Source organism: Bos indicus, chromosome 19, assembly GCF_029378745.1.
Source record: "Bos indicus isolate NIAB-ARS_2022 breed Sahiwal x Tharparkar chromosome 19, NIAB-ARS_B.indTharparkar_mat_pri_1.0, whole genome shotgun sequence".
Classification (NCBI taxonomy): domain Eukaryota; kingdom Metazoa; phylum Chordata; class Mammalia; order Artiodactyla; family Bovidae; genus Bos; species Bos indicus.
The window spans coordinates 49,133,299-49,150,596 of NC_091778.1; the positions used below are offsets into that span (position 1 = coordinate 49,133,299).

General features: G+C 47.8%; 2 protein-coding genes across 3 annotated transcripts in view; both read left to right on the top strand.

The window, feature by feature from the left end:
* Positions 1-5,182, top strand: part of DCAF7 (DDB1 and CUL4 associated factor 7) — a 31,166-nt gene extending 25,984 nt beyond the window's left edge. Inside the window, exons 7-8 of one of the 2 annotated variants that reach the window (XR_011562110.1) lie at positions 300-562; positions 5,119-5,182. Coding sequence is in view for 1 of the 2 variants with exons in the window: in XM_019981514.2 (XP_019837073.1) it covers positions 300-472 (173 nt within the window). In the remaining variant the exon portion in view is untranslated. Of the gene's footprint in view, positions 1-299 lie in introns of both variants that reach the window. The other variant, XM_019981514.2, reaches the window with a different exon arrangement.
* A 3,109-nt stretch (positions 5,183-8,291) lies between these two features.
* TACO1 (translational activator of cytochrome c oxidase I) lies at positions 8,292-15,706 on the top strand. Its single transcript, XM_019982030.2, has 5 exons — positions 8,292-8,778; positions 9,071-9,177; positions 10,641-10,768; positions 11,574-11,751; positions 12,086-15,706. The coding sequence occupies exons 1-5, from the start codon at positions 8,499-8,501 to the stop codon at positions 12,284-12,286; spliced, it is 894 nt and encodes a 297-aa protein (XP_019837589.2). The 5' UTR covers positions 8,292-8,498; the 3' UTR covers positions 12,287-15,706.
* Positions 15,707-17,298: the final 1,592 nt, after the last annotated feature.

Genomic DNA, 17,298 nt, shown 5'->3' on the forward strand with positions numbered 1-17,298 from the left:
CCAGCTTTCTTCCCTGATGTCCACCTCAGAGGAGATTAGGTGTCGGTCTGAGTCCCTCTGCCATCCCCACTCTGCTGTGGTGAATGGGCCCTGAGACGCAGAGGTGGAGGGCTCTGCCCTTCACTGGTGCGGAGCTCTGTGGCTCAGGGCACCTGCCTTAACGTTTCCTCGTCATTAAAACCTCCCTCCATGGGGTCTGGGTGAGTGAGTGCTCTGTAAAGTGTGCCCCTGCCTGATGCAGGGCTCGTGACCCTCACTGCCTGAGTGGTGACTTGCCTGCCGGCTCTCTGTGTCCCCAGCGGATGACCATCAGGCCCTCATCTGGGACATCCAGCAGATGCCCCGGGCCATCGAGGACCCGATCCTGGCCTACACAGCTGAGGGGGAGATCAACAACGTGCAGTGGGCGTCGACCCAGCCTGACTGGATCGCCATCTGCTACAACAACTGCCTGGAGATACTCAGAGTGTAGAGTCAGTGGCGCTGTGCCCGCAGCGGGGCTCGTGTGGCTCCCGCCCCTGCCCCACCCCCGGAGTGAGAAGACGCGCGTTTCCGGTGGCCAGTACGTCTGTCGTTGCTTTGCACCCGCTGTTAGCAGAAACTGCTCCAAAGTCCCCGGCCAGCTGCCCACCGCTCGCTGTGCCGGACTCAGTGCCGCGCGGCGCCTCCTCAGCCCAGGGCTGAGTGTTTCGATTTCTCTCTCCTTTCCTCATCTCTTTTGGTTCTGCTATTAAACATTTCTGTATATCTGTTTGTCAGCCTTCATGTTAATGAGCTCTGTGGGCAGCGGCTACGTCTGTATTCGTCTGTCGCAGATGTCTCTGTCTGCCCAAGACAGCAGTCTGGGTCCTTGTCCATGTGAGCACTTCCTGGGAACAAACACCAGTTTGAAACTGTCTTTCTTCATGTTATCCATGTCTCTTAACAAATTTCAACTTTGTATATTTTTTAATCTATCAGGCTAATTTTTTAACGAAAAGAATTTTACTCCCTGGCCTCTTCCTTGGTTTTATCACCCTCCCTGTTGACACCTTCCTCTCTTCCCTCCCTGCCTGGATCTGGCCCCAGGCCCCTGACCCTCCAAGCAGTTTGCCTTCTTGAATCACTGCCTGGGCGGAATATACCTGACTGGGAGTCCCAAACCTCCTCGGTGCTCTGAAGTCGGCCGGCTCACGCCTTTCCTTGGCCTGGCTCTTGTCGAGGGCATTCTGAGCTCCAGAATAGACGTGCGACCCCTGCTCTTACTCCCTCAAGTACATACGCCTGTCCAGCCCCCCAGGACATACTGAGCTAGCCAGGCTAATGGGGGTGCCTGACTCCCGGGGGACGGTGGCAGGAAGGCTGAGCTTAGAGTATGTTTCGGTCCACAGTTTAAGAGTCTGTTTTTCTCTCCAAATATTAACCCCCAACCATTCTCTTTCATGTCTTGAACAGTAGACAGGAATGATGTAGCAGCTGAACTTCAGTATCTCTGTCTGTTTAGTTCACTGTGACTGGTGGTACGTTGGCCACTCTCCCGCTAGAGAGGAGAGAAAGCCCTCCTTGGCAGGTGCCCAGTCTGAGTGTCCATCCCAAACAAGATCTCTAGAGTGTGGGAGATGGTCAGCTCTTGCAGAGGATGGATTCAGGCAGGGATGATCCCAGGCCATCAATTAAACAGAGAGCAAGAGAACTTCAGAGACCCAGGGCCAGCCAGTTCAGAGCCCCATGAACCCATCAGCCGCTCTGCCCCGAGTTTTGGTTCTGAGCAGTATTGGACATGGAGGCGGCGGGTGTCTGTTTCCGTTAGATGAACGAGTTCCAGGGAGGGGTCTTGTGTGTGACTCTGGTGGTAGGCGAGTCCTTGGGCAGGCAGAGTTTGGGATGTGCCCAGAGTCTGGGGGAGTATGGTTTGCTGCGCTCTGCCAAGTGCCCGAAGGTTTCTGAGACCCTCTGAGTTGAGCAGCTGGGAGTGGAGAGTAGCAGGCCTTGGCGCCAAAGATCTTGTCCACTGGGGCTCTCGCCTGCCCTTGAGAAGCAAAGCAGCTAGCTTTGTGTTTCTGGGCCCTTAAAGTCTCTTGGTTGAGTCTCCCTTTTCAGAAGCAGATGGATTGGTATCCCCAAAGTCATAGCTCTTTGCTTTCATACATGGGGGCTTGTCCCAAAGAAAAAGCCTCTTTTTCCTTTTCAGTCAGGGTATTTCCACTTCCACCTTTATTCTTGCTTCTGATTTGGGGGCTCTCCAACTGGCTGTCTGCTTGGCCAGTCCTCCTGCGTTTACCGCCAGCTTTGCCCTGCATCATTTTTGGACATGTGACACGAACCAGTCCTTGGTCAGAACCCTCCTCTGCTTGTTATTGTGTTTGATGGTTCCAGGGTCCTTCCCTCAAGGGTAGCAAGGCTAAGTTGAATGTCGCTGGCTCTGGGAGGCCGTCAGTTCCTTCCTGTGGAAAGGGTCTTGAAATGGAGTCTAGTGGGAGAGGTCGTTCTGGGGACAGGGCTTAACTCCACTGAGTTCTGAGTTAAGAGCCCTTCCCTGATCTGCACTTTTGTGGTCTGAGTGGTGAGGAGATTTGTCACCTGGAACTTGAAAGCATCCTGGAGAGAAAAGTTCATTACTAGGAATGAGGATATTTTGGACAAAGTTGCTATTTACCGTGGAAACCAACAACTTTTGATTTTTTTTTTCTTTCTTTTTTTCCTTTGCCCTGTGGACTCCCAGCCCTGTCACCCTCCTTAGGCCCTGAGGTGTGGTCCTCTTCCTCCCAACATCCCACCTGGGCCCAGGTGAGACTCCACAGCTCACCTGGGGGGAGAGAGACGCACACACGCATGCATGCGTGCACACGCAGTAGCTGGGATGCTAGAATGTTGAAGGCTCCCTCTCCTTCCCTTCATGCCCTGAACCAGATGGCCTCAGGGCTGAGGAGGGGATTTCTGTAGTCTCAGGATTTAGAAAGCCTCTTAGTCAGCCACGCTCCAGGAAGCAGAGATCTGCTGTAGTTTCAAAAGCAAGTGTTGGTTTAATTTGTTTAGGTTCTCAGATTGCCAGCTGGAGAGAAGAGGTGGGAGGCGCTGCCTCTGTCCTCCTTGAACGTGAGAAGAGCCCTGGGAAGGCTGTGCTGGCACCTCTTGGCTCTGGCTCTCCCGGCTGTCGCGCTTTGACGTGGTCTTGGACCCCTGAGCCACAGCCACCTTTGTTTTTCTTGTCCTTCCTGAGGGGAGGCAGCTGCTGAATATGTCAGGCTTCAGGCTCCCCATCAGAGAGTTGGCAAAAGTCCTTTGAAAGCGTGAGTGTTTACACCCAGGAGAATCAGAAGCCTTTCTTTCCAGGAAGGAACTAGGCGCACGATGAGGACTTGAAGAGAGAAGATGTTTGATGATCAGGGGAGAATCTCTTATCAGAACCAGGATTGGCTCTCAGAGTACTGGTTAAGATTTGAGAAGAAACAGAAAAAAAACTGAGACTCCAACAAGTTTTTGATGACAGGTGTGGCTGAAATTTTAGGAGGAGATTGAGGATGGGAGAGGAAATCAGTGATGATGAAGAAGGTATTCGAGGGTGGTACAGGTCTGAGGTGAGGAAGTAGGCAGACTGTCAGACTGTCATGTGGCTGTGGGGTGAGACTGTTCTCGGGCTGTGTCAACCTTCCAGGACCATTCAGCGATGTCTGTGATGCTGGGGACAGGGTGACAGAGGGACCCCTTCCTGCTGCATTTCAACCCTGTTGCTGTTTGGTGGCAGAAATCTGCAGGAGTTGAGAGCCCCTCAGTCCTTCCAAACCATGGCTCTTCTTGGTCGTAGGTTTGTAGACGGCAGAAGCGGAGGTTGCAAGGTCATAGCGACTCCCCACCCCGCTGTCCTCTTTCTCTTTCTCTTACCTCCCCACCCTTTGCCCCTGTAGATCTCTCTTCCTGCTGTAGCCTGGGCCTTGAATTCCCAGCCTGCGACATATGTAGGAGCTTCACAGTCTGCCAGCTATGGGAGGCCCGCCTCGTATCTTCCCCACCGTCCCCAGGTCCTTTGACTGCCCGGCTTAGGGGAAGGGAGACCATTAAAGCAGAAGCCCCAGAGCAGACTCTGCCCTTTCCTGTCTGTGCTCCGGGATAAGCAAGGAAGGTCATGCTAGTCACTTCAGTTGGGTTTTCCCTGGGAGGAGGGCTGAGCCGAGCAGTCAACTGTGACCCCTGGGCCAGGCTCTCCAAGAAGGGTCGTCCCTGCACTGGCTGGGCCAGCTACTCAGTGTTGCAGAGCCTCGCCCTCTTTTCCCACCATGTCATTGCTGCTAATGGTCAAGGTCAAATATATGGCCACATGGAATGGGCCAGGTCCTCTCAGGCTCCTTTGTGGATGTGATTTTTTTTTTAAGAATGCAAACATGCAGGTGCCTTCCCGAGAGGCTTGGACTGGTGTCTCCAACCAGAAACAGATAAGCTAATCAGAGTATGAACTCAAGAGGAGGGATGTCAGCAGACTGTGTAACAGCTGGAAAACGTCCACGTACCGGCCTTTAGGACAACCCAGGGGATCAGAACTCGGGATCCCTGCTCTTTAAAAGAACGTTCTCCCCTTGGGTTGATAATGCAGTGTGTTATGAAACTTGTGGAGCTAAAGCTTGGACTTGCTGGAGTCGAAGATGGATCATTTGATGTGGTTCCTGTGTATGTGATGACCCCTGTCAGTGACCTTCCAGCCTTCCTCCCCGAGCGTGAATTTGTAGCATGATTGTACAAATCTCTCTGTAGAAAATGGAGGTTTCTTGTTCTCTGAAGTGTTAAGCTCTAGCCAATCAGTTTCTGTCCCCTTTAGCCTAGTGTGTCCGAACTTAATTTCTCGCTATGTATTTAAACTTTTTCTCTGTATCATAGGTTTTGTGGCATCCCGTGGTCAGGTGGAGAGGAAGCTGCCCCTTACAGAACTGTACTGTAACCATTTTTTAGAGAAACATTATTTTCACAGGACTGATTATACACAGGGCTTGTAAAAAAATTTTTAACACTGTGCTGTGAAGCCACGCTGGTAAATCTCCATTGAAGGCTACTTCAAAGGCACCTAAAAGTGGAGTGTTATATCTATGACTTTATTTCTTGCTTCCTAAGTATATTAAACCTAATTTTCACCCTTTCATTCTGTTTCAGCCTCCTGTATAAGAAGTACCGTATTTTCTGCCCATCATACTTTGTAATAAAACTTGAACATGTATAGACTGACTGAATTTCTTCTTGTGATAAATTCAGTTTTTCCCATTCTGCCATGGCAGTCATGTTCCACAGACACTGGCCAGGGGATTAGACTCTACCTCAGCCCATCACACTATCGGATGGCCTAACGCATCACCTGTAACAAAACACAGAGCATGTACTGCCTGCCAGGGGCCCATGGCCTTCAGGTTGCTTGCAGAGGACCAGGAGAGACATCCATATAAACAAATACTGGCCACGTCCCATGCAGTGACTCAGATTCAGGTTACCTGGTGGCCCTGTGGAGGAGAGGATCGCCTGCGCCTGGGTGGGAGTCACAGGATCAGGGAAAACTTCATGAGACAAATGCTTGAACTGGGTTTTGAAGACTGAGTTGGAGTTTTCTGGGTATAGAGAAAGGCATTTAAGGCAGAGAGAACATCCATGTACAGATCTAGAGAGGGTAGATTTCTCCCTCAGTCCAGTGATTAAGACCTCACCTCCCAATGCAGAGGACACGGGTTCAGTCCCTAGTTGGGGAGCTAAGATCCCGCATGCCTCCTGGCCAAAAAACCCAAAACATGAACCAGAAGCAATATTGTAGCAAATTCAAAAAGATTTTAAAAACTGTCTACATCAAAAAAATTTGCAGTTGCTGGAGGGGAGGGATGGTTAGGGAATTTGGGATGGTCATGTACACACTGCTGTATTTAAAATGGATAACTGACAAGGACCTATCATAGAGCACATGGAACTCTGCCCAGTGTTGGGTGGCAGCCTGGATGGGAAAAGGGTTTAGGGGAGAATGGATACATCTATATGTATGACTCAGTCCCTTTGCTGTACATCTGCAACTATCACAACATTATTAATTGGCTATACCTCAATACAAAGTAAAAAATTTTAAAAATAAAGGAAAACCTAAAAAGTAAATGTTAAGGTACAGACATGTATGAAGGGTTATGTGAACACGCAGAGGGCATCTGAGCCCAAATGGAGAATTTGGAGAGCTTTCCTCTGGCGGGAAATAATGCCTGAGCTATAAATCTTGAAGGAAAGACAAAAACTAGCCAGAAGTAAGACTGAACAGCAAAGACACAGGTTTGTGGTTAATACAAGAATTGGGAGAAGCAATCTGATATTTCTACATAAACTGCAAAGTACAGGGAGGAGAGTGCCTAGCCCCAAGGAGCTTCAATAAAAAAGAAATGGAACAATTCATAAGTGTACTATGGGCTTCCCTGATAGCTCGGTTGGTAAAGAATCCACCTGCAATGCAGGAGACCCTGGTTTGATTCCTGGGTCTGGAAGTTCTGCTGGAGAAGGGATAGGCTACCCATTCTAGTATTCTTGGGCTTCCCTTGTGGCTCAGCTGGTAAAGAATCTGCCTGCAATGCAGAAGACCTGGGCTTGATCCCTGGCTTGGGAAGATCCCCTGGAAAAGGGAAAGGCTACCCACTCCAGTATTCTGGCCTGGAGAATTCCATGGACTGTATAGTTCATGGGGTCGCAAAGAGTCGGACATAACTGAGCGATTTTGACTTTCACATAAATGTACTATTAATTACAGCTAAAAATTCAAAGAAGAACTCAAGATCGCTTTACCTGAGGTGGTGACAGCTGAACTGGGTCTTGAAGCATGATAAAGATTTACCAGCAAGATAGTGACGTCACTCCAAGCAGAAAGGAGCAAAGAAGTGATAACTTCTATTCAGAGTACAGTGAGTAACTGCCTCCGACCTGACTCTAGTGTCAGGGCATGAGACCAGAAAAATGAGTAGATCTGAGTTTATGGAGATTTTATATAATAATAACAAAGTCTATACCTGTGTATTTTATCCATTATCCCATTTAATCCTAGCAAGGCTATTCTGGCCTCCCTGATGACTCAGTGGTAAAGAATCTGCCAGCCAATGCAGGAAACTCGGGTTCCATTCCTGGGTAGGGAATATCCCCTGAAGAAAGAAATGGCAGCCTTCTATAATATTCTTGCCTGGGAAATCCCATGGACAGAGGAGCCTGGTGGGCTATATATAGTCCACGCCGTGGCAGAAGAGTCAGACACAACCTTGAGACTAAATAACAACAAGGCTATTTACAGGTTAGGAAATTGAAATACAGGAAGTAAAGGAGCTTGCTCAAGGTTACACTAGTAATAAAACAGCTGGGGTTTGAACCCACCAGTTCAAACCAGAGGGCACAGGCTTAAGCTGTTTAACACACCAAGTCCTTTGGATTTAACCTCACCAGCCTGGGGAGCCACTGGAAAGTTGGTCACGGTCGCTGGCTTTGTTTCTTCTACCTTCTCTTCCTAATGGCCTCAGTTTTCTCTTCTGGGAGAGAAGAGGGAAAACGCAGAGGGGAATTTGGCTCTTGAAAATTCTTCTGATTTTTCTCTCTCTCCAGGATGGCAAGCATCAGTTACTTTTAGGGACTTTGTCACTATGGTCATCTCTGCTATTTACGTAAGACTTTATTACTTTAAAGGCGTCCCTGGTGGCTCAGATGGTAAAGAATCCTTCTGCAATGTAGGAGACCCAGGTTTGATCCCTGGGTGGGGAAGATCCCCCTGGAGAAGAGAATGGCTACCCACTCCAGTATTCTTGCCTGGGAAATCCCATGGACAGCGGACCCTGGCGGGCTGTAGTCCATAGGGTCGCAAAGAATCGAACATGACTGAGCGACTAACACTTTCACTTTATTACTTTAAAGCTCTAAGGGCTTACTTTGCGTTTTCAACCCTCCTACGTTGGTAAAGCAAGTAATAGCATCCTTATTTACAGACAGTGAAGAGGAAGTTCAGAGAGACTAAATGACTGGGCAGATCACATCTCTGCGGACGATTTCCTTACCTGTAAAGTGAAGTGACTGAACTATCCCTTTGCAACAACGTTTATCATTATAGACCTGCTCAGAGTTGGGAAGCCATTCTGAAGCAGAATCAATTTCATAACCCAGATACATCTCTAGTAGATCATTGTGGGACGTAAAGTCCGGCGCTCCCCAGGCAACCTAAGGGATTGAGTACAGGGTTGCCTCACGTAGGTCTGGGGTTTGCTCAGCGGGTACAGAAAAGCACGTACCAGGCTGCGGAACGGCTTTTGCGGGCGGTGGGGACGCGTTTTTGGAACGGACCAGGGAAAGGAAGTGTGTTACACCATCGAGTGTACCCACTCCCGGCTGCCGCGGGCACGATGCGGCGTCCTTGGCGTTCCGGCTGTCCTGGGCGGGCCTGAGCCTTTAGGTCTCCGGTGACGGGCAGAGGAGCCTACCGGCTCTGGACGGGCTCGTTTCGGTGGCAGACTGGGAGGGCAGACCTTGGCCCAGAGTCGGAGCCGATGGCAGCTTGGGCTGTTATCAGCTTGAGCAGGGCCGCTGCCCAGTGCTTGTGGGCGCGAGGCCCCGGGGTCCGGGGGGCTGTTCTGCCCTCCGCCCTGGCCTTCCAGCCTGAGCCCCCGTGCTGTAGCGCCGCTGGGGGCCGGACGCTGCACCTCACGGCCGAAGTCCCCGCGGGGCACAACAAGTGGTCCAAAGTCCGGCACATCAAGGGTCCCAAAGACGCAGAAAGGAGTCGCATCTTCTCCAAGCTCAGCTTGAGCATTCGCTTAGCGGTTAAAGGTGAGAACCTGGCGGTCACCCACCGCTGGCAGCTACCACCCTCACTGTGCCCACGCTCTCACTTGCCTCCCAAATCCCTATCCCTGGCCTTTCATTTCAAATGAACTGAAAACGTCTTTCCCAAAATACTTACCCAGCTTTCATTCAACATCGGATAAAGTGTCCTAAACGAACCGAAATCTAAGCGGTGACTTGTCTCTCTTGGCTGATGGAGGGGAGGAGAGGGCGTGGATGTCCCTTTTTTCCTTTCATGTCTTATTGAGGTGTCTCTGCTTACTCTTTTCTATCTCAGAAGGAGGCCCCAACCCTGAGCTCAACAGCAACCTGGCCAGCATCCTAGAGGTGTGTCGTAGCAAACACATGCCCAAGTCAACAATTGAGGCCGCGCTGAAAATGGAGGTGTGCTCTCAGTTTGACCTTCCTGTTATTGATCACAGCCCCTACCGAGCACATGTTTGGAAGGCCACCACACTTTAAATTATCAGAGAAGCAGTCTTGTTGACACCCTCATCTTAGAGCCTTCTGGTTACTCTTGGGCATTAGTTATGGGAGCACAGTCAGGAGTAGGATGTATAGATGGTGTACAGAACTGCAGCCTAAGACTGTTGAGCTGAGTTGAGGAGCTGGGGGAAAAAGAAAGGGCAGAGTATGATGTTAGGTTGCAGAAGGTTTGTTTTTCTGATATTGATACCTAAAAAGAGAAAAGCCAGTAGAAAGAAGGTGCAGATGATGGTGATGGTGGGAGGGACTGGGATGTAGAACCCAGGTGTGGGAATTATCTTCAAGTCCAGGTGAGGAGACACGTGTTCTCTGGGATGGATGGGAAGAATTTGAGGAAGTAGTAGTCATCTTAGTAGCTAATAGTTATTGAATGTTTACTCCAGGCCAAGTTCTTTTTATTTTTTTTCTGGCTGCATCGTGTAGTTTGTGAGATCTTAGTTCCCCAACCAGGGATGGAACCTGTGCCCTCTGCAGTGGAAGCACAGAGTAGAGTCTTAACCACTGGACCACCAGGGAAGTCTGGAGGCCAAGTTCTTTGATAAAAACTTGGTGTGCATAATTTCACTGAATCCTCGGAACAACCTCAGGTTGGAAACTGAGGCACAGAAAGATTAGGCGACTTGACCAAGTCACACAGAAAATGACCTACTGGGAACCAGACAGACCCCAAAGCCTATTTTCAAACTATCCTACACACCGCCTTCATATCAGGTGTGTGCAGATAAGGCACACACCTTTCCCCCACCTGGGGGTCCTTTATTTCCTCTGTGAAAGAGGGAGAGAGAAGTCATCAGTTGAGTGTTCCTGGGAAGATGGCAGGGCAAGGGGACAGAGAGAGAGGTGAAGATGGGGTGCATGGGCGAGGAATGAACAGAGGCAGCGTGGGGTGTCCCCATGAGATTGGTCCCTGGAGTGTTTGTTTGAACTTTGAGGCCATGCTATTCGATGAGGCCCAGGTGTGTGATTTCTCTTAGCAGTACTCAGCAGCCCAGGGTAGACTCACAGGGGTTTCATGCAGGATAAGGTAGAGGAGGATGAGTTTTAGTAGGAGTGATAGAGGGGTGGATGTGGGATTCAGCTGGGGAAGGGAGAGACCAAAACTGGGAGATGAGTGACTGATGGTTCAGGGACAGGATAAAGAGACTGCCTTACAAGGAAGGGGTAGCACTTTCAGTTACCTCTAACATTGACCCCAAGAGCTTCCTCTCAGAGAGGGAGGACAGAATTAAAGCCTTAAGAGCCTAGGCGTCACCCCAGAGAGCCCATTCCATGGAGTCAACTTTGTGGTGGTTGTGGTGCCTGGGCTGGCATGGAGGAGGGAATTAGGAAACAGGAAAATGTGTTTGTGTTATCTATTGCAGAAAACCAAGGACATGTATTTGTTGTATGAGGGCCGAGGCCCCGGTGGCTCTTCTCTTCTCATCGAGGCATTATCTAACAGTAGCTCCAAGTGCCACTCGGACATCAAACATATCCTGAATAAGAATGGGTAGGTATGTGTCTGTGGAGAGTGGAAGGGGACAGAGTCTCTAGGTTCTGATTCTGGGAGAGGTAAGTACTGTCGTTCCTGGTGGAGTTTCAGGTTTTACACACATGTCATCCTTAGCAGAATCCAAATGGGATCATTTGTTCTCCTTTAATGTGTTCTGTAGTGGGCAGGACCCACTCCAGTGTTCTTGCCTGGAGAATCCCAGGGACGGGGGAGCCTGGTGGGCTGCCATCTATGGGGTCGCACAGAGTCGGACACGACTGAAGCGACTTAGCAGCAGCAGCAGCAGTGGGCAGCATCCAAAGGACAGGTGGAGAAGCAGTGCTGTCCACTTGTCTCATCTGTCCATAGAATGTCCAGGCCTTGGAATGTCCCGCCAGCGATGTACTCTCAGTTGTACAGGAATTGATGAACAAAGTCTTTGCAGCCTCCAAACTCCAGTCAGGGCAGAAAATAGAGGGTTGGGGACTTCCCCTGGTGGTCCAATGGCTGAGACTCCACGCTCCTCATGTAGGGGCCTGGGTTCGATCTCTAGGGGAACTAGATCCCATGTGTCGCCACTAAAAGGTCCGGCATGCTGCAGCTAAGACCTGGGCAGCTAAATTAATTAATCAAAATAAAACAGAGGGTTAGTGTTATGTTCGGATCATTCCCTTGTCCGGAGGTAGCTGGATCTTCTTCAGGAAGAGAGCTGCTCCGTGTCTGTTTATACTCCAGGGGTAGGGTGGGAATGAGTGATGGGCAGTGCTATGTGGAGGCTGAGTGTCTAAAGGGATCCATTCTGGCCCATTTCCTCGCCTATTAGGGGAATGATGGCCGAAGGAGCTCGCCACTCCTTTGACAAAAAGGGGGTGATTGTGGTTGGAGAGGAGGACAGAGAGAAGAAACCTGTGAACCTAGAGCGTGCCCTGGAGCTGGCGATAGAAGCAGGAGCTGAGGATGTCGCAGAGACTGAAGACGAAGAGGAAAAGAACATTTTTAAAGTGAGTAAGAAGCCTTGGTGTCTGGTGGACTTCTGAGAGGCCCCTGATAGACATGTTAAGTATTCTTCTCTCAGTCTCTTCTGTCTTGTGCCCGGGGGACAGGTGAGATAAAAGAGCTCGCATATTGCACAGACAATTTATTAAGTGAATACTGGATAGGACTTACTCTCCTGAGGACGAGAAGGTTCAGAAGGCGCAACACTCTGTTTCTGCCAGTGAAGACTTAAACCCAGTGATACACTTCAGGAATTTCATGCAGGTGTTTGCAAACTTCTGTCCAGCTTTGTCGTGTTATCTCCTGGCTCCTTACCTCCTGACTTTCCTTTGTCCCTAGTTTATTTGTGATGCCTCTTCACTGCATCAAGTGAGGAAGAAACTGGACTCCCTGGGCCTGTGTTCTGTGTCCTGTACACTAGAGTTCATCCCCAACACAAAGGTGCGGCTGGCTGACCCCGACCTGGAGCAGGCTGCCCATCTCATCCAGGCACTCGGCAACCACGATGACGTGATCCATGTCTATGACAACATTGAGTAGCCAGACTGTACGTGCCTCCAGGCGGCCTATTCTGTAGCACAAGCTTCTGCAGCGTCCCCTAAGACTCAAGCAGATCGGGGGAGGGTGTGGGGCTGGGACCGTGCCTAGCAGGTTAGCAAGCATAGACCTGCAGTTTTGTGGTCAGCTGAATCCCTACATGTCCATGAAGCCTCTTTGTCAGCTCTGCTGGTGTCTGAGCCCTCCTGAGTGAGTCCTCCACATCCTTCTCGATGTGGGGGGTGTGGGCAGTCAGCTGGTCAAGTTCTGATCTCAGGAATCTGGCCCTTGGGGGGACAGTAGGGGCCCTGAGGGCCCATGTACTAGAAACTACTCTTCAATAATAACAGTAATTATTGACCTGAGTAGCTGCCCTGCTGTTGTGTGACTTGAGTTTTCCTGGGTTTGTGTCCAGTTGGTGGGACCCTCTTGACTTTCTTTTAAGTCTTTGGGCTTAGTTCCACTACTCCAGTCCCAAGACTGTATTTTTTTTGATTGGCCATAGAAACGTGACTCACTGCAGGTGCTTTGTGTTCTAGTGCTGGTCTAATGGCCTAAATCTGTCATTTTTTCACATACCTAATATCAATCAAACGCCTACTGTGTACCAGGAACTGTACTTACAAGCTGTTCAATTGATGCCTTGTGCTGGATTTGCTCTAAGACATTGGACCTCAGGGAGAAGACGCAGGATCTCTCTCTCCTGGAGCTGTCTGAGGGCAATGTGAACTGCTGTGCATGCATCCTTGTTCTCTTCCTGTGGCCTCTGTATCCTTCTTCTGCCAGAGAACTTAAGGCTCTAGCCCAAAGGGTGCAAATGTAAGGGACTCCCACGCCTTGCTTTGTCCAGGTCCCTCTGTGTTCTGAGTGCTTTCACTGCTGAGTGAACCTATCGGTGGGCTGCACTCGGGAAAAGAAACACCACGCTGGTTTTGAAAGCTGTCTGATGCCCAGAATGCCCAACTCTGGCCCCTCTTAATCCCTGATGCCAGTTGGATGATGGGGCACTGGGAACTGGAAAGGAAATGAGAACAGAAAGAAGGGTGAAGAGCTGAGTCAGGAGCCTGGCCAGATGGGAAATAGGAGCCATGGTACGTTTTGCTCCAAAGAGTCACTTCGAGGTTTAGAGACACCAGGAGTGCCAACCACCTGTGCTGGAGCCCATCAAGTATGTGGGGCCTGGAGTGGCTTTTTGATCCCGGTTATTCACCTTCTTATAAGTTGGTTAAGGCAGTTCTGAGCTCAGTGTAATTTTCCTGAAGGAGCCTTAGGTAAATTAGGATGGAAAAGAACTAAAACCAAATTGGCTCTAAGTGATAGCTTCACTTTCTAGGAAAAACAGATCGCTAATTCCACGATGACTTCAACAGCTGGAGAGTGAAGCCTGGGGGAAGAAAATCAATTAAATAATCCATTATGGTGCCAAGGCATGCGCTCTTATACCTCATTTCATAATGGAGGTACTACCTGGGATTTTTAGTTTTTATAGGAGATAACTCATCTAAATATCTGAATAGCACATCATTAAAACAGGGCAACATAAAGTTTAAATGCCACTTCCTAATTTATAAGATACTTTCATATTTTATTTATTTGACTTTCAAAACAAACCTATAAAATAGTCAGGCCAAGTATTTTATGCACAGATGATCTCATACCAAGCAGGTGAAAACTCTGTCTTGCATTCATAGACCTTGGTTTATAAAATAGCTTGGTTTTGTGAATGTTGAATATAGGTTAATTTGGAGAAATGTGATCATTTCTGATATGAGTAGTCTTGTACTAAGGAAGCCTGCTCGAGAGGGGAACTTGGTTACTCATGTGAAGTCCTCTGATCTAACAGATAGGATTTGTTACTGTGAATTCTGTAAACCAGTTTGTTTGCATCAAGACATTCTAGACAGCTCTACACTGACCCCTGGCGGTGCCCTGCAGTCTTCCTGCAGTTAATATGGTAAAGGCAGAAATGAAAGCTTTCTCAGACCTGTTCTGACTCTAGATCTGATAAAGACATCCTTAGCTACATAAGTTAAATTGTTAAATAGCTATTTAACTGAAAATTTAAGTAAAGATGGTATGAGCTGTTTTGCTACTAGAAATTACTTTTTAAAGAATATTTTATGTCAGAGAAAACATTTACAATATAATGTCAAATGAAAAAGATTAAAAACTGTATGTATAGTGTGGTCCAAATTTTAAAATATATATGATGCTGTATATATGAAATTTTAAGAAAAGACTAGAAGGAAGTATACCAGAATAGCAAAACTGATTATCTCTGGGTGGTGATGTTATAACTGAGTTTTATTTTCATGTATTACATTTATTATGGAAGCATTTTTTAAAAAGAAGAAAACTAGTCACGTTATCTTCCTACTAAGGAAGCAACATGTGAGCACCTGGGATTCAGGTGACCTTGAAGTCAAAAGAATGGGGTCTGGTCCTGGCTTGCCTTATCTTTGATTAGTGTCTTAACAACAAAATCATTTAGCACCTTGAGCTGGCTTGGGCTCACTTTCAAGTGTCCTTTCAGTGGGCTGGAAGTATCAGTGACAGGCTTTGTCCACAGCCTTGACTCTCACTGGGAAACGCTCATGTAGTATGTAGCTGCTGCACCTCTGCCAGGGGCCCCGGCTGAATCAGACTGGAACAGTGAGGGCTCTGCCTCCAGCTAACCATGGAAATTCAGTTGTGTGGTTACTTTTTTTTTTTTCTCTTGAAAACATATGACATAGATGTCATAGAGTTGTCTTGAGAATAAAATAAGTTAATATATGCTAAGCATTTAAAACAGTGCCTGGCAGTAGTAAGCATTCAATATATGTTGGCCTTTTTTCCCACTAAGTATGAATGAACATTTTTTTTAAACATTTTTTATTTTATATTGGAGTAGAGTCAGTTAACAATATTGTGATAATTTCAGGTGTACAACAAAGCAATTCAACCATCCATATACATGTATCCTGAGTGAACATTTTTAAAAACTGAAATGTGACCAGCCTGTATTTATCTGCTTTGTAACCTGTCCCCCACCTTCTCCTTCCCCTTCACAATATATCCTAGATGCCTTTTGGTATTGGGATGGAGAAGTCCACTTCTTTCTTTTTAGTAGCTACATGGTATTTTATTATTATTAATATGTGTCATAATTTATTTAATTAGTCTCTATCAATGGATATTTGGATTGTTTATCTTATAGAAGATGCTACAATGAATACTTTTTACCATTGCTGTCTTGCAAAGTATTCTTCACAATAAATTTATAGAAGTGGAATTACAAAACACAAAGCAGTTTTTCTTTAGACGTAAATGTCAATATGTAAAAATGTAAAGATGTAAAAACAAAGCAGAGAACCCAACTGAGTGAACTGGTGATCTGAATATATTGTATGTTATCTCTGAATTAAAAGAATGTTCATCGAATCACGTGATAGGCTTTTTGGTTTGTTTCCCTGTTTTACACCAAATTCATTGAGATATCCCTTCAGAGACTTTATTCATTGGTATTTGTTGTTCCCTGTCATGTGTCCTGTGCTCTTGAAAAATGAAAAGGAATGTGTGCAGCTGGTGTGTGAGTGGCTGCTTCATGGGACTAGTACTCGGAGGCCCTGAGCTCTAGGGTTGGGTCATGAATCTTGGGGTCAGGGAAGGCTCAGGTGCTTAAACAGAAGCACCTACTCAGTGTGAGACTAGGGTGACAGACCTGAGGAGGCCTGGCCCAGTGGGGAGGCTTCACGTGGGGAAATGAAGAGGGAGGAGACAGCATAGAAAGGGAAGATGAAACACAGAGCTCAGGGAAGTGACAGCAACATCCCCATCAGAGGCTCACCTATTCATTCAACAAATACTGATTTTTGAATGTGCCAGGAAAGATGGTAGGCCATCTTTTTTGAATGACACAGCTTCTATTTTGTTGTTGTTGTTGTTGTTGTTTTTAGAGGATAGTACACTCCTGAGACATGGGAGCGGGCCAACCCCAAAGGAGAGGCCCAACTTCTGTCTTTATGCTTACTTTCTTAAAGACAGTTACAGTAGAGTAAGATAAGTGCTTTGATGAATAAAGTACTAGGTGCTTAGGTGCCCAGATTTAGGGCTTTCTGTCTGGAAAGGCTTCCTGAAGGGAGCAATGTCTAGGCTTACTTCTTCCCTGAAAGAATGAGTGTAGGGGCAAGAATGGAGGAGAGGGGTGTTTGAGACAGTGAATATGCAAAGGTTAGAGGCAAGAGAGAGTCATATTTGAGGAACCAGTCGTTCTCTGTGGCCAGAACAGAATTTGAATGATGGGGTTGTTGGAGGTGGGAAATGGAAAAACTTAGGCTGCAGAAGAAATGGTTCCAGGTCCTTCTTAACTACATTGATGTATTTGACTTTCCCTAAGGATAATGGGGACTGTAAAATCTTTCAGGAGATCATGGCAGGATCAGGGATCCATTTTAAAAGGTCACCCTGTGATGAGAGTGATCTTGAGAAGCTGTTACACTAAATACTCCAAGTAATAGACTTGGGAGGTTTGAGCTAGGAAGGTGGAGCTGGGACAGGGAGGGGAGTGGACAGATTGGAGACATGGCCACGATTAGCTGTGGGGGAAGGGAAGTGGAGAGGAAGAACTCTTCAAGTTTGATAACTCAAAAGCATCCAAGGTGGGAACCTGATGATGGAGAGAGCAAATGAGAACCATGGAGGAAAACGATCAGATCACTTTGGACCTGTGGAATTTGAAGTACCTGCAGAGTACTCAATGGGTGATGTCTCTGAAGTTCAGAAGAAAGCCCAGAAGGATCACTGCAGCGTGGGGATGTTTGAGGTGGCTGGTTCAGTGACAGACAACGGAAATGGAGTCCTCAAAAAAAGCAGTTGCTAGGAAGGTAGAGGAAAAATTAGGAGACTGTTTCCAGCTAAAAACTTATGTTGTTGTATGCGCTACTATGTGCGAGGCACTGTTCTAAGTGTTGGTGACAGGGCAGTGAACGGGACATAGTCCCTGCTCCTACACGGCTTATGTTCATTGTAGTCGG

Excerpts from the sequence above, each read along its gene's own strand:
- TACO1 (XM_019982030.2), top strand. The coding sequence starts at position 8,499 with ATGGCAGCTTGGGCTGTTATCAGCTTGAGCAGGGCCGCTGCCCAGTGC. Across the intron at positions 9,178-10,640 it reads AGGCCGCGCTGAAAATGGAG|AAAACCAAGGACATGTATTT; the intron begins GTGTGCTCTCAG and ends TATCTATTGCAG. Across the intron at positions 11,752-12,085 it reads AGGAAAAGAACATTTTTAAA|TTTATTTGTGATGCCTCTTC; the intron begins GTGAGTAAGAAG and ends CTTTGTCCCTAG.